The 20,650-nt window shown below is 39.0% G+C and overlaps 2 protein-coding genes and 3 non-coding genes across 8 annotated transcripts in view; all 5 read right to left on the reverse strand.

Annotated features, from left to right (window-relative positions):
* Nucleotides 1-7,645, reverse strand: part of MSH4 (mutS homolog 4) — a 91,951-nt gene extending 84,306 nt beyond the window's left edge. The window contains exons 1-2 of the mRNA XM_004431512.2: nucleotides 5,700-7,645; nucleotides 911-1,093 (exon numbers count right to left, since the gene is read on the reverse strand). Of these exons, the coding sequence (XP_004431569.1) occupies nucleotides 911-1,093; nucleotides 5,700-5,931 (415 nt within the window). The 5' untranslated portion in view covers nucleotides 5,932-7,645. The remainder of the gene's footprint in view (nucleotides 1-910; nucleotides 1,094-5,699) is intronic.
* A 79-nt stretch (nucleotides 7,646-7,724) lies between these two features.
* On the reverse strand, nucleotides 7,725-17,729 carry RABGGTB (Rab geranylgeranyltransferase subunit beta). Of its 4 annotated transcripts, none has more exons than XM_087448913.1 (9): nucleotides 17,655-17,727; nucleotides 16,422-16,529; nucleotides 14,672-14,869; nucleotides 13,959-14,064; nucleotides 12,585-12,637; nucleotides 12,393-12,503; nucleotides 11,619-11,759; nucleotides 8,961-9,110; nucleotides 7,725-8,312 (listed from the first exon to the last, which is right to left on the reverse strand). In XM_087448913.1, the coding sequence occupies exons 1-9, from the start codon at nucleotides 17,655-17,657 to the stop codon at nucleotides 8,172-8,174; spliced, it is 1,011 nt and encodes a 336-aa protein (XP_087305039.1). In that variant the 5' UTR covers nucleotides 17,658-17,727; the 3' UTR covers nucleotides 7,725-8,171. The 4 variants fall into 4 exon arrangements, with proteins under 4 accessions (XP_087305039.1, XP_014643845.2, XP_087305046.1 ...); XM_014788359.2 differs by having other exon boundaries at nucleotides 11,634-11,759; nucleotides 17,655-17,721; XM_087448920.1 differs by lacking the exon at nucleotides 17,655-17,727 and adding an exon at nucleotides 17,358-17,586.
* LOC147918081 (small nucleolar RNA SNORD45) lies at nucleotides 14,452-14,523 on the reverse strand. Its single transcript, XR_015549364.1, has one exon. It is a non-coding gene; the product is annotated as a small nucleolar RNA SNORD45 (small nucleolar RNA).
* On the reverse strand, nucleotides 15,999-16,082 carry LOC147918082 (small nucleolar RNA SNORD45). The gene has a single exon (XR_015549365.1). It is a non-coding gene; the product is annotated as a small nucleolar RNA SNORD45 (small nucleolar RNA).
* LOC147918083 (small nucleolar RNA SNORD45) lies at nucleotides 16,726-16,805 on the reverse strand. Its single transcript, XR_015549367.1, has one exon. It is a non-coding gene; the product is annotated as a small nucleolar RNA SNORD45 (small nucleolar RNA).
* Nucleotides 17,730-20,650: the final 2,921 nt, after the last annotated feature.

Below are 20,650 nucleotides of genomic sequence, written 5' to 3' on the forward strand. Positions count from 1 at the left end.
ATGCAATGACGCACCCCTTCTCCGGTCATGCTGGGGCCGCGTCCCACATGCAGCAGTGGAAGGATGTGCAACTATGACACACAACTATCTACTGGGGCTTTGGGGAAAAAAAAAAGGAGGAGGATTGGCAATAGATGTTAGCTCAGAGCTGGTCTTCCTCAGCAAAAAGAGGAGGATTAGCATGGATGTTAGCTCAGGGCTGATCTTCCTCACAAAAAAAAAAAAAGAAAGAAAACAGAAAAAATAATCAACCTCTTAATAACCAGGAAAATGCGAATTAGGACTACAGTTAGGTAGTATTTTACAACTGCTAGACTGGTAAAGATTAAGAAGTCTGACAATACCAAATGTTGGAGACAATGTAGATCAAAAAGAATTCTCATACATTGCTAGTAAGAGTGTGCATTGGTAGAACTACTTAGAAAAACAATTTGTCATTATCTTGTAAATGTATACATTCACATACTGTGTAACCAAGAAATACCACTATATGTACTTTAGAGAATGCTTACACATGTAGACCTATTTCACATATTTTCCCCTCAAGAAAATCTAGTAGATTTAGATAAAAACTAAAATTTAAGTCTTAAAAAAAAATTCTCAATAGTATTATCAGGACACACTTCTAAATTTAAATGAATGTCGTGTATAAAAGGGAGAGCTTCTCTTTCTTGTGCTATTTTGTCAGAATGGTTAAAATAATGTAGACTTGCATTTAACAAATATCAGAAACTATGTAGCCTTATTAACCTGGCCTCAAATTATGGATATGCATAAATTGATGTATTTACTTTCAGTCATCCATATCCATTACAAATAACTTCAAATGAACTCAACCATCCTAATTTACAATTTACAAAACTTTAAAAGTTTCAAAAAGTCATCTATGTCAATATTCCACTCATTTTACCTGAATATCCCACTTGCGGTGTCCAGCTTTTATAACTTGATCTCTGGGGATTTCCAGCAGACAATGGAGTTTTTGGTATTTGAGGATAATAACTATCTTGTACAGAAGATGAGCTTGTACCAAAAGTAAAATTTGATGCAAATGTGCTTTCTGCGTAAGATCTTTTGTTTCCAAAAAATAAACCTAAATTCAAAAAATTAAATATAAGTTCTTAAGGATTCAGAATTATGCAATGATGTATTAATCCCTATAACTTATACCATATTCACTTTCTATAAAATTTCATGATGACTTTTTAAAATATAACAAATTATGATAAATTTAGTGACATTATTGATAAATAATCTTATACTAAAATATAAGGAAATGTGCTTGCTAATATGGCTTTTGCTTCTACAAAATCAGAGACTACGCTTGCTAAAATCATAAATAACCTTCAGATTTTCAAATACATCAGGTATGTTTACTTCGTATAGTAAATATGAGATCTCTTTTCCTCTGTTGACTTCTTCATTGAAACTCTCTCCTCCCATACAATTGGTATAAAGAGAGTTTTAGACTCACTTGGATTCAGTTCCTTGTTTAGGTACTTACATATTGATATATTACCTATTTTACAGAGTTGTCATAAAATTTGACAGAACGTACATAACCAGCCGAGCATAGTGTCTTGGAATATAGAAGTTTTTAAAAAAATATATTGGGGCTCTTTTCTCCTAGTCCCCTTGATTTCCATGACAACTCTCTATCTTTTTTCTCCTTAAACCACTTGCTTTTAGTTTCCTATGCCAGATGCTTTTTCCAACAGTCTGCCTCTTTACTCTTGGCCTACCAGGGTTCTACATGTTTTTCACCTTTTCTCACAAATCAACATACACTTTCTCTGGGCATCTCATCTATTATCTTGGTTTCTATTAATATCTATTTCCTGAGAACTCCCAAACCTTCATATACAGCCCTAACTCCTCTCCTACTTGTAAACCATGGGTTGGCAAACTTTTTAATAAAGGGCTAAATGGTAAATATTTTAGGTTTTGTGGGCCATACGGTCTGTCACAATTACTCAACTCTGACACCATCACAGGAAAGCATCTATAAACAATGTAAATGAATGAGCAGGGCTGTGTTTCAATAAAACTTTATTTCTGGGTACTGAAATTTTAATTTCATATAATTTTCACATGTCAAAAATATTACTCTTTTACTTTTTCAACGCTTTAAAAATGCAAAAACCATTCTTAGGTCTATACCTGCATTGTTCAATATAGTAGCTACTCACAACATGTGGCTATTCAAATTAAATCAAAATTAAATAAAATTAAAAATTCAGTTCCTTAGTCATATTAGCCACATTTCAAATGCTCAAAAGCCACATCTGCCTAGTGGCTACCATTTTAGACAGCATATATATGGAATATTTCTATCATCACAGAAAGTTCTATCAGACAGCGTGGCTCTAGGTCCATATATCTAACTACCTTTTGGATGTAAACCTGTAGATTGTCCCAGAACATTTAAATGTCCAAAAGTGAACTCATTATCTTTCTCTCACAATTTATTCTTTATTAGTAGTTGTGGTCAATTGTACCATTTTGTACCCTTGTTACCCAAGTCATAAACTTAGGACTCATTCTTAACTCTTATTTCATCAATTCTAAACACCCAATCAGTGACCAAGTTGTGTAATTCTTTTTTTTTTTTTAATATCACTAAAATTTCTTTCCATTTCCACTCCTACTAGCCCATTATAAGCCCATGTCTTCTTCAGGCCTTTTGTACAAGTCTCCTAATTGTTCTCCTTGCCTTCAATATTATGCCTCTCTAATCCATTCTTCACATCATAACCAGTGATCTTTCTGAAAAAGAAATTTCAGAAATTTCTCCCTTTCTTACAGTTCCTCAGTGACTCTCCATATCCACTATAGGATAAAATCTAGCTTCTTTGTATGAGTCTCAGCAGGAATCAGATGACACATTCAAGCTAGCATAATTTGAGGAGAGTTTGATAAAAGAAATATTTACAAAGGTGTGGATAGGGTGTAAGGATATCATCATAAAGAAGTGTGTAGAACCAAGATATACTGCACTCCATTACCATCCGTAGGCTTAAAGGAGCTAAGGAAGGGAGTGGTTACTAGAAACTGGAGACAGACAGGCCTGTTTCTTGTTCTCAGGTTACTTTTAGACTCTAAGGCCCTTCTTCAAACTTCTCTTAGTTCTCCTCCAATTTCCTTGATCTCTATTTGGCTGTATCTTCTCCCCTCTGGCCTCAAATATCAGGTAATTTTCAAATCTTCATCTCCCTCAATTTTCTCTTCTTAGCCCTCAACCCATATATTCAACTGCCTTAATATGAATACGTGGATATCCCAGAGGCTCTTCTCACTCAACATGTCTATAGCAGAATGGACACGTTTTCCCCTCTAAAAGCTGCTGCTTCTACAAAATTCCTTTTATCAGGATATTGTATTACCATCTCTAGAATCACCAAAACCAGAGAGACGTGTTGTTGGCATGGCAGATAAACTCCCAGATGGAATTTCTACAAATACTCCAAGTTTATCTATATCAGATCACCCCCCTGCTCTAGCCAAATGAAATTATTTGTAGTCTACAAACATGACATACTGTATCATACTTCTTTTGTGCCTTTGCACATGTTTTTCTTTCTTAAGAATGCTCTCTAGTTTCTCTTTTCTCCTCCTTCCCTTTAGCTGACATTGTCTTACTTATCCTTCAACATCAGCTCAAGTCGAACTTCCTTTGCAGAATTTCTTTTGCCACTTTTGTTCCCCTACTTATAAATACCTCAAAAATCTGTAAATATCTCACATATAGTTATCTTTTAAAAGTGTATTTATTGATTTTTTCTACTGAACCATAAGCTGAGAGCACAGAATATTATTACCCTCAGCTCCTAACATAACTATTTCATCTATTTTGGCCTTGGCTCCCTCTATAAAATGGGGACAAAAGAAAAATCTACTTTGCAGAATTATTGTAGGGATCAGAGATACCATATGCCTAGTAAGAAGCTAGAACAGAGTAGTGCTCATTAACTAGTGGATGTTATTATTACTGTTTAAAATAAATGAGTGACAAAGCATTTCATGAAAAGAGGGGATTAGATTGACAATGTAAACATGCATGTTGCCTTGGAGGAACTGCAAGTAGCTCAGTTAGGCTAGAAAGCAGGGTTAATATTAAGAAGTGATGAGAGACAAGACTGTAAGGATTGAAGAAAGATCCCGAATGGCCTTGGATATCCTGCTAAAGAGTTTGATTTTTTAATTGCAGATACAGAGCCACTGATTTATTTTAAGTGGCAAGGGACATGATAAGATTTTCATTTTCCATATGACTCTGGTGATGCTGTAAGCAAGCTTGGAAGAAGGAATACTTAGGAGTTTGATGCAATAATTCAGACATAAAATTATGAGGGTCTGTCATGGCACAGAGATAGAAAGAGATAAAATTATTTAAAAGATAAATATAGACAGGACTTGTTAACTATTTGATGTTGCGGGTGAGGGAATACTTGATTCAAGTCTTCTAGGTTTAAGATTTAGAGAATCCAATGATTGAGATAAGAGAAACAGGAGGAGCTGCAGAGAGATGAATTCAACTAATCATATAGCGAATCTGAGGCGTCCACTGGTCTCTTACCAGAACCTTCAGAAGACAGGCTGACACAGGAATCTGGAGCATAGATGGGATCTGAGCTGTGGTGATAATCACATCTAGGTAGAAGTAGCCTAGGAATAAAACTATAAGGGCAAATGAAGAATACGGGAACAAACAAAGGAGTTGAGCAGTTCTCTGGGAGGCAGAAGAAAAACAGGGGGGAGTGTAACCAAGGAAATCAAATTAAGAGAGTTCAAGAGAAGGCTGGTCGGGAACATTAAATACAGCGAAAAGGCACAGGAGATGCAAGGAAAAGGGACCACTGGATTTCGCATTTGTTACTTTACCACTGAGTCCGAATGTTGTGTGAAAACCCTGTGTGATGGTTTTGCCATGAACGGAGTAACCAAATATAAAATAAACAAGTTGACCTGGCCTTGAAGGACATACATATTTTAATATTAAACATATTATTCACCTGAATAAGATGAAATGTTAAATTTAATCTACTTGCATCCTGTTGTAGAAGGCCTCGGCCCGTGGCTTAGCGGTTAAGTGCGCGCGCTCCGCTACTGGCCACCCCGGGGTTCGGATCCCCGGCGCGAACTGACACACGGCTTCTCCGGCCATGCTGAGGCGGCGTCCCACATACAGCAACTAGAAGGATGTGCAGCTATGACATACAACTATCTACTGGGGCTTTGGGGAGAAAAAAGGAGGAGGATTGGCAATAGATGTTAGCTCAGAGCGGGTCTTCCTCAGCAAAAAGAGGAGGATTAGCACGGATGTTAGCTCAGGGCCGATCTCCCTCAAACACACAAAAAAGAAGGCGGCCTTGGAGACTTAAGTTCAGCAGCCAAGTGGTTCACCAGTCCTATCCCCAAACTCAGTCCTTTGTCATACGCTTCCGGAGGGCGGGGAAAGAGGGACACCACACCGGAAGTTACTTCTGCCTTCCTCAGAAGTGAGCTGTCCACCATGACAGCCTCCTAATAAACCCAATTTGAAGAGTGCAGCCTTTTAATCACTCAGACCCATCAGATTCCCAGAGCACCCTGTTCTCAGCCTCCAACCCACCGCAGCTGATTCCTCTGTAACCACTAACCACGGCTCCCCGAACCCGGCCCGCAGGCCTCGGCCGACGGGGACTCCCCCCACTCCTTGCCTTGAGCAGGCCGGGCGCTCGGCGGGCGGCGAGGGAGACTGCTGCTGCTGCTCCGGTCGCCCGCGGCCCCAGACGTGCCGGGAGGGCTGCACGCGGAGAAGGCCGCGGCTGAAGCGCGGCTCTGAGTCTCCGGGAGTCTGAAATCGTAGCGGGGACCCTGTGACGGAGCCTCGACTGAGGAGGAAGCCGCAGGGACGGAAGGCGAGGTGGATGAGATCTCGGGCCTCAGCATTCTCACAAGCCTTCCCAGGCACAAGAAGTATGAGCTTTCCGAGCGTCCCTTCGCGGAGCCCCACAACACAGGCAAGGTGAAAAAAGGCGGGAGGAGGGCGCGCAGGCGCACGGAGCCGCAGAGCGCCGGCTCGCCGCGCTCTCCAGGGCGCAGGCGCAGATCCCCAACCTGCCGGGTACCTCACCTTTCCGCCATCCACACCTAGCAATCCCACCACCTCCCACAGTACTTGGTTATGAGCTTAATCTTAGGTAGAGTCTTCCTCAACCTGCCGGTATTAGCTGAACTGAATTCTTTAGTCTATCAAATAACCATCCTACTTGGTAGCCCCGTTATTCTCATAGCACCGTATTTCCCTTATCGCAGTGTGTTGGGTGCTTTTTACCGTTTCCTATACACCCCTAGGTACACTATCTTCTTTTTAAATATATAAATCATCCATCACAGTGTGTACCCAGTACCTATGAGATAGTGAAAATAAATTCGAGGCTCACACATGAGCACAAATCTAACATCCGTCTTGCGGCTCAAGACAAGAAAGAGCCATTAACCTCTTACAGCTTAGATATCCAGACTGTATTAGGATCACTGCACGACTGCCCTTCACCAAGTAAGCACATGGCTGTGTGCACAGTACAGTAGGAACCAGAGAAAAGAACAGATGAGACCTCTTGCACAGTTTCAGTTCCCAATCTTTCAATTTCTAGTGCTGTGGTTTCCACACATACGCATGGATTACTTAAGAGCTGACTACACAAATTCAAACTAGCTTTGCATCAAACAATGACCTTTGGGAAATTAAGTTCTGTGCCTGTTTACTATTCTAGAATATGGAACTAGTACCCATTTCAGAGATACTCTAGGATTGGGAAAAAAGAATATGTACAGTCATGCGTCTCTTAACGACGGGGCTATGTTCCAAGAAATGTGTTCTTTTCCAATTTCATCGTTGTGAACATCAGAATGTACTTACACAAACCTAGACAGTACAACCGACTACACACCTAGGCTATATGGCACTAACCTTATGGGACAAACATTGTATGCCAAATGTCGTTACCCAGCATATGACTGTAACACCTGGATACTATTTTATCACTGAATTCACACAAGTGTTAAGTATCTCAATAATCACATATTCACACCACAGGTCACCCACATGCAGTGACTGCAGTCCTAAAAACTCCCTTCAAATACTTCCAATGATACCATTTAAATCACATTGTTCCATCCAATGACTTTCAAACTTTCAGAAACAAAATACTGGCAACTCGACCTAAACTCTTCAGTGAATTGCCAAAACAATACTAGACATTTCAAAAATCCCATCTTGAAAATTTTTTCAAGATGTTAAAATTGACACTGGTCAATGATTGTGTTGAATCATCACTACTCATGTGTAAAATCATTCTTAAAATGACTATTACACAGGGTATTGCAAACATGCTTGAGAAAACTTCAACTTCCATCTCAAGAAAAGTGTTCACTAAAATACTTTACCAAGAACGTAAAACTCTTGAGAATAGTTATGCTCATTTTAGTCTTCCTGAAAACACAGGTTCAAAAAATGTGACAACTATCCAGTTCTGTTTCCTTATTGGGAAGGGAAAAAAAAGGTAACAATCTCTTGGGTAAGTCGCCTGATTCTGACATAAAATGTTAAAAAATGAGAATAAAGTAGTTTAGATTACAATCCTATTCTAAGATGGTCAATTGTCATTTACCTAAATTACTTTGTGACCAATTCAGAGTAACCATAAACCTATGAAATATTCACAAATTTCAAAAGCCAGTTATTTTTGTGCATCTTTTAATTCATATATGGGGTTTACCAATTTTTCAGTTAACATTCTCATCGACACAGACCAATTTACATTAACTATCGTTATATAACTTATAAAGGGAGCACACGGAAAAAAATTAAGCAGAACACAAGACTTCTTCAACTAAATAGTTGTTAAACTAAGAAAGTTTGCTGTTATGGAGACATATAAATAACAAATACATTAAAGCACAAACAAAATATTGTACTTAGAGTAACAGCATTCCAGGAAAAAATTTAAAATTAAAGATACAATAAAGGTCTTTATTTTACAGTACGTATAATTATATAATTTAAAATTAACACAATTCACATACAAAATATTAACATAGTAGTCATTTTTAAGTTTGATAAGCACTTCAAATACAGAAATGTTAAGATGGCAAAACCACACTAAGCAACTTTTGCACCAATGAATCTAGCTCACAAGTTCAGGCTGAACATTCACTCTCTGGAGTACTTCTTCAGGCATACAGAAAACGGGACTAACAGGTTTAATCTGTTCTTCTCCCAAAAGTGACAATCCAGCAATTCCAAATAAAGTGTGAAAAGGATCTACCTATTTAAAAAATAAGAATTTATAGAGTATTACAAACTGTAAACTTCTAAAACCCTGCTTCCGAACGATGGTTATATTGTAGCCTATTTTATTTCCTTTACTTGAATGTATGCTTAGTTTTTGGAAATAAAAATAATGGTTTCGAATTACGGGTTTTTTGTTTTTTGTGAGGAAGATCGGCCCTGAGCTAACATCCAATGCCAATCCTCCTCTTTCTGCCAAGGAAGATTGGCCCTGGGCTAACATCCGTGCCCATCTTCCTCTACTTTATATGGGACGCCGCCACAGCACGGCCTGACAAGCGGTGCGTGAGTGCCCGGGATCCAAACCTGCAAATCCTAGGCCGCCGAAGCAGAGCGCGCGCACTTAAACACTGTGCCACCGGGTCGGCCCTCAAATTACAGTTTTTAACACAGGACCTTTACCATAAACTAATTTTGTGGCAACAGGTGATGAGAAATTTCTGTAAACTTGTTTTATATCCTTCATATATTCTCAAATAAAAATTACAAAGAAAGTATCCAGCTTTCAAAGCAACACTTGGAATATTTTCCATTTCTAAGTCTGGAAAGGCTTAGAACCATAAAAGTAACACAAACCAACACTGAAAATATAACTGCTCCATGAACATGTCAGAAATATACTTGCCATATCTCCTGGCCTGTCTGCAAATCCTCCTGTTTCTTCATCTTGACATGCTAAGATGAAACTACGCAGTTTCTCTCTATCAATCCAATGAAGCCTTCCAATTATCTTTAGGGAAGCCAAGACCCACCATGAATAGCATACATCTGGTAGCTAGGAGGGAAAAAAAGCCACAAAAAGTTGCCACAATTTTATTTTCTAAACACTGGGGGGCGGGGCAGGGAGTCAAAGGATATACTGACACAGTGTTTAAAATGCTGAAATCCATAAACTGCTTAGAATTAAAGATAATCACTAGAAAAGAGATGACCAAACACTCCAATCCACAGAAACCCATGCTAAATGTTCCAGAGTTTCAGTACTCAGGGACAACCATCCATCTACCTTTATTTCTATCTGCAATGAATGCCTAACTCAGCTTCTTATCCAAGAAACTGGTGATAAGGCTCATGAAATCCATCATGATGTAAGGATGTATTTCCCTAGGTAGCACATTTTCAACAAGTGCTGTCCAGGTAGATACAGACCTGCTTAAAAAATCACCTAAAACCTGGCTCCTTAAACATGGTCACTTGAGTTTAAGAAATGCAGAAGATCCCATCTTAGGCTGAGTAAGAATCTTCATTTCAACAAGATCCTTGGGTGACTCATAGGCACATTAAAAGCTGTCCTGGATTGTAAGTGTAGGTTCCTGGCAATCTGCACCTTGAACCATTTTCTAATTGTTCAAAGTCGCCCAGGTTTTTCATCAGACTTTAACTAGAAACCACCTGTGGGTATTTCCCTACTGCCCTCCTCCCTTAACTTATTCAGAAATCTTGAGAAAGCCAAGTTAAAAATACAATGACCCAGAAGAAAGCACTACCATGCCCTATCATATTTTAGGTCAGGGGCCCAACAAAAGCTATAGCCCCTGAGGTCAAATCTAGGCTACAATAAAGCCTTTTTGTATGTGTCAATGGTTTACAAAAATATAGTTTTGTGACAGGAAAATCATATAAAATACAAATGCATCCACAGTAATTTTACTGGAACACAGCCATGCCCATTCGTTTCTTATTGTCCATGGCAGCATTTGCTCTTCCGGGCAGTTATGTAGTTGCAACGAGACCATATGCCCTACAAAGCTGAAAATATTTACTATCTCGCCCTTAAGACCCACAACGTGTGAAAGCTTAACAGAACTGTGGACTTGTGTAGGAAAATCTAATTTCCTTTCTCCAAATCAAAATGTCAAACATTGGGTTTTTCCTAAAAAAAAAAAAAAAATTACTGAAGATTTTGAATAAAAGTTTTGTAACCTATTTTTTTTTTTTTAATTTCTTTGATTTGGCAAATCCATTGTCCTTTCAGACCCATAAATGCACGTGGAGATGTTTGTACAAGATGCATGTGTTCACTTAATAAGTAGTCTCTGGCTATCAGATATTAAGTTTTAAAGGATGACTGATTCCCTGGTATAGGTTCAGAATTAAAAAGTTTTAAGAAGGGCCGTGGCATAGCTGTTAAGCGCTCGCACTCTGCCGCTGGTGAGCCGGGTTCGGATCCCGGGCGTGCATTGACGCACCGCTTGTCAGGCCATGCTGTGGGGGCATCCCATATAAAGTAGAGGAAGATGGGCACAGATGTTAGCTCAGGGCTGATATTCCTCACACAAAAAAAAACGTTTTTAAGAAACAGCTTTATTTCAATGTCTGAAAAATACAAAGACTTCAGAAGGATAGGGTAAAAGATCTTTTAAAAATTCATGCTATGTCCGAATACAAATACATTTTAAAGCTAATGTGAGACATCATCTTTAAACCCTGTGGCAATCCCTGACACACTGCTTTGATGCCCAGGGAAGAAAGGATGACCTGGAAGTCCAACCACTTCCTTAAGATCATCCAACTTTTGAAATGATTATTCAAAAAGCTCCACTGTGGGAGCAATGTGGGCTCCCAGCAGATCTGCATGCCCCTCCCAAGGAGGGCTGTGTGTGGTGCTGACGGGCAAGAACACCATGATGCACACGGCCATCCGAGGGCAGCTGGAGAACCACCCAGTTCTGAAGAACCTGGGCTTTGTGTTCACCAAGAACGACCTCTCTGAGATCAGGGACATACTGCTGGCCAATAAGGTGCCATTGCCCCATGTGAAGTCACTGTGCCAGCCCAAAACACTGGTCTGGGGCCAAGATCTCCTTCTTCTAGGATTTAGGCATGACCACTAAAATCTCCAGGGGCTCCACTGAAATCCTGAGTTATGTGTAGCTGATTAAGACTAGAGACAAAGCAGGAGCCAGAGAAGCCACACTGCTGAACATTTCCTCCTTTAGAGTATTTGCCATTTTTGTATACTCCTTCAGATAACTCAAGAGTCTATTTCAGGACAGGAAAGATCAAAAGGCCTTTGTCATAAAAAAGAGCATCAGAAGGTACCCCGTACATCTTTTCTTTAAGAGTGTCTTTTAAATGGACACTAGGGTTAGTAAGCATTTCAACCCTACTTGTTTTAACTTTGCCAAGGGCATTTTTTAGGAGGTATAGGAGGTACAACTGAAAAACCAGCAACGGGGGCAGCGGGGGGTTTAAGCTCACTACCAATTTACAAGAGCAACGCTGAAAAATCTAAGACTAAGTGGTACTTACTCAAGGTTATATAGCTATTAGAACAGTTTACCTTACAAAACAGTACCTTCTCTGGTCTTCCATTGAGTCCACCTGACGGTAACTGTCGTTCACAAAGCCACCAACCAAGTAAATCAGAATTCACTTGATGCAACTGACTAGTAATAGCCAGAAATCCTGTGCAACAATAGATCTAAAATTACAGACATAAAGTACATGTGTATAATAATTTTTCAATAATAAAATAGTGATAAAGACTACTCAAATTATTAAAACTCCATTTTATGTTTAAGTTTGCTGATAGATGAACAGTTAGAATTGCAAACATGTAAATGTCACATAACTATTTGAGCAAATCCAATTACACTATTACTAAGATCCAATTCTGCAATGAAATACTATTGTCAAATTTCTTCATGGCTGAAAGCAAATTTTACTTGACAACTATTTATACATACAATATTCTCTGGTACTAGCAAATAGGTGTTCAGGATAGGTAGGGACAGAATATTTTCATTTGCTTAGTTAAAAACTAATGGAAAATCAAAACGTACTTTTGGTGATTACAAACCTACTTATATTTGCCTAGATCAGAAGGTTCCACCAACAGAGAAAGGTATATAAATCAAAGTACTGTAAAAATACCTTCCTTGATCAGCAACTAAGCAATTCTTATGTAACATCTCACATTATATTACATTCAGTCAAGTTAACTTCATTTATATTTCACGGACACTGAAATTGCTATTAACATTTTTTCCCAGTTTATTAAATTGGTTATCCCTTCAAAATTAACACTACATTTTAATCTGCATTAGTAAATTACCTGCCCAGCATGGGATTCAGAACCTGGCCTGCAACCAAATCCACCATCAAAGTTCATACATGACAGAACAAATTCAATTGCCTTTTCCACATTAATAGCATCCAGCTTCCCCTATAAACAAAAAAATATGCCTGTTAAACTCCAGAGTAATCATGGATGCTTAATTATTCCAATACAATATTCAAAACTTACCAATAGAGCCAAAGTTGCCACCGCACAAAAAGAGAACCTTGTATCAATTTCTCCTAAAAGAGAAAAGGGATCAAAACAAAACCTAAGTGTTACTGGAGACTTCTGATCATAACAGTGCAAGTTAACCAAAAAGAAACTCTGTACAACTACCCTGGCTAAAGTTCCAAGGGTTCAAAAGTTTAACATTTACTTTTGGTCGCCAGGAGGAAAGCTAAATCTGAAGACAAATCACTTTACTTCTAAAGAAATCAAGAACTAGAAATATGCTTTGTTGGGCCAGCCCCGTGGCTTAGCGATTAAGTGCGAGCGCTCCGCTGCTGGCGGCCCGGGTTCGGATCCCGGGCACGCAGGCGCCACTTCTCCTGCCATGCTCAGGCCGCGTCCCACATACAGCAGCTGGAGGGATGTGCAGCTATGACATACAACTATCCACTGGGGCTTTGAGTGAAAAAAATAAATAAATAAAATCTTCAAAAAAAAAAAAAGAAAATGCTTTGTCAAAAGTAACAGCACATGAGGGGCCAGCTGGTGGGGTAGCAGCTACGTGCACACACTCAGCTGTGGCAGCCCGCGGTTCGGATCCCGAGCACGCACCGACGCACTGCTTGTCAAGCCATGCTGTGGCGGCGCCCCATAAAAAGTGGAGGAAGACGGGCATGAACGTTAGCCCAGGGCCAGTCTTCCTCAGCAAAAAGAAGATTGCAACAGATGTTAGCTCAGGGCTGATCTTCCTCACAGAAAAAAAAAAAAAAAAAACAACAGCAAATGATCTTCAATTGTTGACAGAGTGCTCAGAAAGAAAAGGTAACTATCACAGAACCAAAAGGATTAGTCAATTTCTAATTGACATAAACTTACCCTATTATATAAAAGTAGATTTTCATATCCCATGAAGCAGCTGGTCTCTCGGGCCTGCACTGTATTCAGCCCTAAAGCAGAGATTATCTACATTTATCAAGTAAAATACTATTCCCTCCCTCCACTCAAATATTCAGTAAGTTTGTAAAGTTTTTTGAATATTTTTCCCTGCCAGTAATCAGTTTTTAAAAAACTTTACAAAGCCACCAAATCTGCAGAAAAAAATGTCACCTACCTTATCTTTTAGACTGGCCCCCTCTGCTCCAGTGCTCCTGTATGCTGCTATAACTAGCACAGTGCATGCTGGAACTTCCAGCAGACCATTAACTCCAATTAGACCAGCTGCTTAGTGGGACCTGAAAAGATGAGAAACTTAAAAATCTCCTTATAAACTATTAGCAAAGCCTCTGATTTATTGTACTTTAAAGTCTGCTACAAAGCCTTAACTTCAATAAACACCAAAACAGGACATTTTAACATTGATATTTTGGACAGCATGGATTAAACTGACATTACCCCAAGTATCTCCAGCAAAAGAACCATCTTCTTTCTGTAGACTCTGAACATATTCCACAACTTTATTTACGTCAATAACATTAATACTATCATACAGAGTAAGAATCTGTAACAAAAACAAAACCATGTTAAATAAATACCTCTTCAACTCTGCTAAGTTTGTTCTACTGATTTCTTCCTCAACTTCCTTTAAAGTTGTCAGGCAAGCAAAGTCCTTTTGTCTATACACATTGTGAACTTTTCTCAAACATGCAGACTATCTCCTACGCAATAAAATTATAGGTATTACCAACAAACCCAAACCTTTAGCCATAAAGCATTATTTTTCTCATATAAATTTAACTTAGCATTCCAATACTCTTTATACTAACTTATATATACAGAAGTAGACTTTAAATCCTTACTTGTGGATCTTCAATACCAAAGTTATAACATTTAACTCCTAGTGATTTTCAAGTATTTACATATACTGAAGATAAACATTTTACCATCCAAGGTCTCAGTGTAATTTTAGAATTTACATCACCTTTGGATTCAGTTAATACATGCCATCACATCACTGACCTTGCAGAATAGATTTCATTTGAAAAGATACAGGTAACTTTTTGACACAGATACTGACTTTGTCACCTTGTTAATACCTGGTTTCAAAATCCCCCCTCTCAGCTAAGAGAATACACTACCAAGACTGATTAATTTTAATTAGTATTTACCTGAACAGCACTAAGAGTATACAAAAGATGAGGATCGTGTCCAATACTAGCACTTATTCCACCACACTCATGTTGACATGACTTAATAAACGTCAGAATTTCTTCTCTATTCATGCGATGTAGTTGTCCCATGAGATCCATTACGGTCAGACCCCAATAGACGCCACTCATTCTCAAGTACTCAGACATACAGTATTCCTAAAATACACAATTACTTTAATGTGCCAGTCTGAACTGATGCAGGGTTAGAGATTGAACACATACATAAAGCTAACTAGCCACACGGTTACTTTTTACTTCACTTGATCCTAACATCATTAGTAGCAAGTTTAAACTTGTGAATCTCAAATCTGGGGGGAGGGCGGAGGTGGCGGGTAGTCAGTTATCCGAAAAGCACACAATAAACGCCTCTGTAACTGACAATACAAATAGGGCTTTAATCTCTCCCAAGAGGCAAACAGAAGTGTAAGCCAGAAAAAGATCTGCCTTTTTCAAGCTTGAGGAGAACATTTCTTTTAGAGTATTTACATCCTATTTATTAGACATCCATTATTATTTTTTTTTTTTTTGGCCAGGAAGATTGGCCCTGAGCTAACATATGTGCCCACCTTCCTCTGTGTATGTGGAACACCTGGCACAGCATGGCTTGATGAACGGTGCATAGGTCCACGCCCAGGATCCAAACCCGTGAACCCCAGGCCACTGAAGGGGAGCATGCAAACTTCACCAACATACCACGGGGCCAGGCCCTAGACCTCCATTCTTTTAATATAAGGACTCTGTACAAGATCTATTTGTTATCTACTAGCAAATGATATAACTACTTGAAAACCAAAATAGCCAAAGCATGCAAAAGGTTAAGATAAAACAGCTAACAGTGGCTAATCAAGGAGATATAAAAACTGGTACACAGAAGCGTCTACAAACAAATTTCCGCTACGGTCACCAATGTATTGCATTTTTAGAGGTTCTGAATCAGGTAGGTGGTCTTAGCAGTTTGCTGTGAACCCAAATTTAGGGTTTAAAAAATTGGCACGTGAGCAGTACATAAAAAGGCAGGAATCAGTCATGCCCTAACCTTTTAGTCATCCAGGAAAAAAAAATAAACATGTCCCTAACAACTCCATAACTACAAGGTTATGGGAACCTAACACGTAAGTCAAGAATTCAATACTAGGTGATTTCCAAGACGGCAGATAATTCAGCTCTTTGGATACTACAGGGGAAAATATTTACTTTCAGCTGAGTTGTTCATTACTTTTTCCTAAGATTGTCCAAGAGAGGAAAACTATTCTATAAAGTCTAAAACTCAAGGCAAAACTTTTTCAAGGTCTCAGCGTAATTCTAGAGCTAAAGTGTTATTACACATCAGCCGTAAAATCAGATAATACATGCCAACACATCATTGACCTTGCAAGTATTGCCTCAACTACAAAAGTAGAAATTTATTCTATACCTCAAATCTCTTACAGATCTGGGCAGGAGGGAAATCTCCTCTGTCTGCCAAGCACTGGAACTAAGTATTGGTAAGAACCATTGCTAATTCTGATGGACCCTCAACCTCAGATATGCAAAGGTACACCCAGTGCAGTTCAAGGACATAAATTCAGTCCTTGCCATGCAGGAGTTGGATAAAATTTTTAAAAAACATGGGCCACAAACACCGACCTACCAAACACAGACCTACCTCCTGCTTATGCAGAATGGTCTGATTTCTTTAAAATACATTTTTTAACGAAATCATACATACATAATCGTCTTTCTTTGAGCCATAGGATGCGATATAATCTGCATGCTTCTCCAATAACAGGGTGTCAGGTGCATCTGACTTGATGATAACATCTTTCTGCGGTGTGCCCTTTCAAAACAAAAAAGTAGCGATTTCGTAAATGTTTACCTTTTAATGTTTGACCCCAGAGTATATATTCAATACAGATCTGAACTTTTTACTTTGATTTCATCTTGCCATACAAAAACTTTCAATTTAGAAATTGCCAAGTATCTGACTAAAAAGAACGTAAGCACCAAAGCCTTGTACAGATTCAGGTATTTTTCAGGTCTCAGAGTAATTCTAGAGCTAAAGTAGTAGTAATCAACTTTAGATTTCAGAATACATGCCAGCTCATCATCGACCCAAAAAATTATGACCTTCATCTGTTATCTTTTACTTAAAAACGTTAAGTAAAACATACGCCGTAAAGTACGAAAGCTTACCAATTCGGGACAACTTATTGCTTACATGTGGCAGAAAGCAAGCTACAACACTAAAATAAAAATTTAGCTAGCCCATAACTTGCAGCTAAGTTCTTTAACGAAATTTTATTAATCCTAAAAATTCGGGTTCCAAAGCACCTACGCACCGCCAAAGTTGTTCAATTTATCAAGCAAGCAGTCCCTTTAGCCTCATCTTTTCTAGCTTTAGTCTTAGTTTCTGTATTTGCAATAAGGCCCCAGAAGATAAGAATGCTGCTCTAGTTCTCCGAATTTCTTATCCAAATCTTTGTGATTGAGACTGCACTGCCTTCACTTTAAGTAGGTCATGACGATTACCAAAAAGGACTAAGGTCTAGCGAATTTCCTTCGGATCCCATTTAAAATTTACTAGATCTTCAACGAGACCACACCACTAACGATTCTAAGATGTTCAGCCATAAAAAATACATAGAAGGAAAAAAGAACTACCCACTGGCCTGGCTCCTGTGAGGTATCAAGACATCGGCCGTTGCCTCCCGAGGCCCGCCCGGCAGGAGGAGGCCTGGGTAAAATCAGAAGCGGCGACCGCGACCGCGAGGTCTGCAGAAAACGCTGAGTAATCCTTCACCCTCTCGGAGCCCTCAAGAAACCTTCCAAAGCCCGTGTCTGAACCCAACCATCCTCCAACACTTGGGAAACAACCGTGCGAGCGACTGAGCTGCTCAATATTACCCCACCCGATCTCCTCCCGCCACTCCTGGACAGCCGCCCAGAACACAACCACACTCACCATGTCTGAGAGCGAAAAGAGAACTCTGCGCCTTCCTGGGTCGATTTAGGCGGCACGCGCCTGCGCAGAAGCGCCCTCAAGTCCCCTCCGCGCCCCGACATAGCTGACCATACTCCCGCCTGAAGGAAGGAGCGGTTCCAGGGCTGCCCTAGGACCCCACCGGCTGCTCATAGCTGTCCTCGCTGCCTGCACACAAAGGGTGTGGCGCCGATTTTCTCTTCCCGTAGCCACCTCGATTTGTCTAAAAACAGGTTTAGGTAATACTTAAATATCTGAATTACTTTTAAGAAATCATTTGTTCTTGGAGCTCTTTGAGCTCTGGAGATCTGAAATGGCTGGTAATTAGTAGAGTTCTTGCACGTAGTAAGTGTTCAATAAAGGTTTTTTGAGTGAATGTTAGTGAAATGTGCACTTTCGCCTCCTGTTTGCGCTGTCCGTTGGGGGCCGGCTCCCTCACCCACTGCCCCGCTTCTTCAGGAAGCGCTAATAGCTGAAATATTTGGAAATGACTTTCAAAAAAAAAAGAAACACCATGTGCCTTTTACGAGCTTTCCACAGAGTTCGGCTTTACTAGGTGTGTTGTTACAGCTATTTTCATCTGTGCTTTCTTAGGTCTTTCATTAGAAAATATTGGCACCCCATACCCTTAAAATTTATTGCATTTAGTAGCGATTTGGAGAAGGGTTCCTGGCACAGTGACGTATGTGGGCTGTCAGTAACAGAGTGTTGAATCTACTGTGATGACAGATTTTATTATTTCTCCCTGTGTCTGTTGATACTCCCGTTTATAGTTTGAGGCTACTTTATTAAATGCATGTAAGTTTAGAATTATCTATTTCTGGTGATTGAGCCTTTATCATTAAGTGGCCGTCCCTAGCCCTAATACTTATTATCTTTAAAAGTCTGCCTTGTTAAATATTAATGTAATTTCCCCGGCTTTTTTTGCCTCTAAATCCGATGGGGGAGGGATATGGTGGAGTGAGGGAAAACAACGGGGAGAGGGAGTGGTCAGATCTCTTGGGAAAAGCAGTGCTCAAAATAATAATACAAGCATCAGATCCAAAAAGTAACATTCAGATTGAGTCTATAACTGCTGGAATGAAAAATAAGCCTCACTTCTTATTTTATACATTCTTTCAACAAATAAGTATTGGATGCCTAGAATGTGCCACATGTTACAGATTCTAGCATTCTTGTAATTACATTCAGCAATTCTATTTCTAGGTAGTTATCCTACAAATATACTCTCTTGGGTATGAAGTAACTTATATGCAAAAATACTCATAGCAGCAGTCTTTGTAATAGCGAAAGATTACAAATATTTTATCAAACCATCAAAAGGTTAAATAAAAACATGACGTATTCATTATGCAGCCATTAAAAAGAATGAGGGGAAAAAAACAAAGAATGAGGAAGTTCTGCATACAATGCTATGAAAAAAATCTCTAAAATATATTAAGTGAAAACAAAAACAGAAAGTGCCCAACTAGATATAGTATGCTACTGTTTGTGTGGGAAACAAAGGGAAAAAAATATGGATGTATTTACGAATGCACAGAAATACTAAAAGCAGTTTCCTACAGGAGGAGAAACGGGTGGCTGGGGACAGGATTTAAAGGCTTACTTTTCACTGAATACTCTGGTACTTTTGAAATTTGGTATGTTTTACCTCTTCAAAAAATAAAAATATCCCCCTTCCAAAGAAAAGTAGCTACAAAAAACCAATATTGGTTAAAAAACAAGTTGATCTCTCCCTCTAGACCTGCGCTGTCCGATATAGCCACATGGGGCACTTGAAATGTGGCCAGTCTGAATTGAGATGTGTTAAGTGTAAAATACACACCCTGCTTCAAAGACTTAGGCAAAATAAAGTAAAATTTCTCATTAACAATTTAAAAGTATTGATTGTTGAAATGATATTTGGTATATATTGGGTTAAATAAATGTATTCTATGGCTGGCCTGGTGGCATAGTGGTTAAGTTTGCCCACTCTGCTTTTGGGACCCGGGGTTCTCAGGTTCGGGTCCGGGCGTGGCCCTACACACTGCTCATCAAGCTATGCTGTGGCAGCATCCCACATGTACTTTGTCCCACATACAAAGTAGAGGAAGATTGGCACAGATGTTAGCTCAGGGACAATCTTGCTCAAGCAAAAAGAAGATTGGAGACAGATATTAGCTCAGGGCCAATCGTCCTCACCAAAAAAAAAAAAAAGTATTCTTTAATTTCAGTTGTTGCCTTTTTAATGTGACTATTAGAAAATTTAAAATTACACATGTAGATCACATTCTATTGGACAATGCTGCTCTGGTTTATGAGCTTTATTAAAGCGGTAGCTGTGTCTGTTTTGTTCACCATGTACATATCTTACACTTAAATGAAAAAAGTTTCTCTTTACCCACAATTTTGCTCAAAGCCCCTATTGTGACTTGCTGCATCTATGAGCATAGTTGCATTAGCATTCAACATCTAAACTGTTTCTAGTCTGGTTTAACATCTTTATAATGTAATGGAATAGCATTTCCAGGGGACAGCAGTACTATATTTCACCTAACTAATATGCTATCAATTAAAGGACACATCTCAATTGCAAAGACGACAAATGTAGAGAAAAATAGCCAATGGCTGTTAAAATAAAACTTATCCAGATTTCTGAGATGTTAAATATGAAAAGTATGCATTTTGGAATCAATGAAATATTGTGAGTCATTTATTTCTGAAATAGCAAATGTAGAAGCAGAATATTACATGCTCCATATTCCATCTGTAAGATTATATTACTTTGTATGTATTTTATGACGTCTCTGATTTCTTTACCCCTCCATTTTTTGATTCAGTTCAAGAAAATGAGATCTTATCTAAAGTCTTAGAATTGCAGGCCTTCCTAACCAAGTAGTATCAATAATAAAAGGAACTCTGGATAGGTAAGATGAAGGTACAGAAGGAGAAGAATTCTGGAGCCATTTAAAAGAAACTTTTTAGATAATCTTGGAGAT

Source organism: Ceratotherium simum, chromosome 2 (genome assembly GCF_057802395.1).
Source record: "Ceratotherium simum simum isolate JZ-2026a chromosome 2, ASM5780239v1, whole genome shotgun sequence".
NCBI lineage: Eukaryota > Metazoa > Chordata > Mammalia > Perissodactyla > Rhinocerotidae > Ceratotherium > Ceratotherium simum.

Bases quoted from the DNA above. Each gene is read 5' to 3' on its own strand.
- RABGGTB (XM_087448913.1), bottom strand. The intron at 14,065-14,671 runs GTAAATACTAAT...TTTTTGTTACAG, and splicing joins ATACTCTTAGTGCTGTTCAG to ATTCTTACTCTGTATGATAG. The intron at 12,504-12,584 runs GTAAGTTTTGAA...TTTTGTTTATAG, and splicing joins TGGCAACTTTGGCTCTATTG to GGGAAGCTGGATGCTATTAA.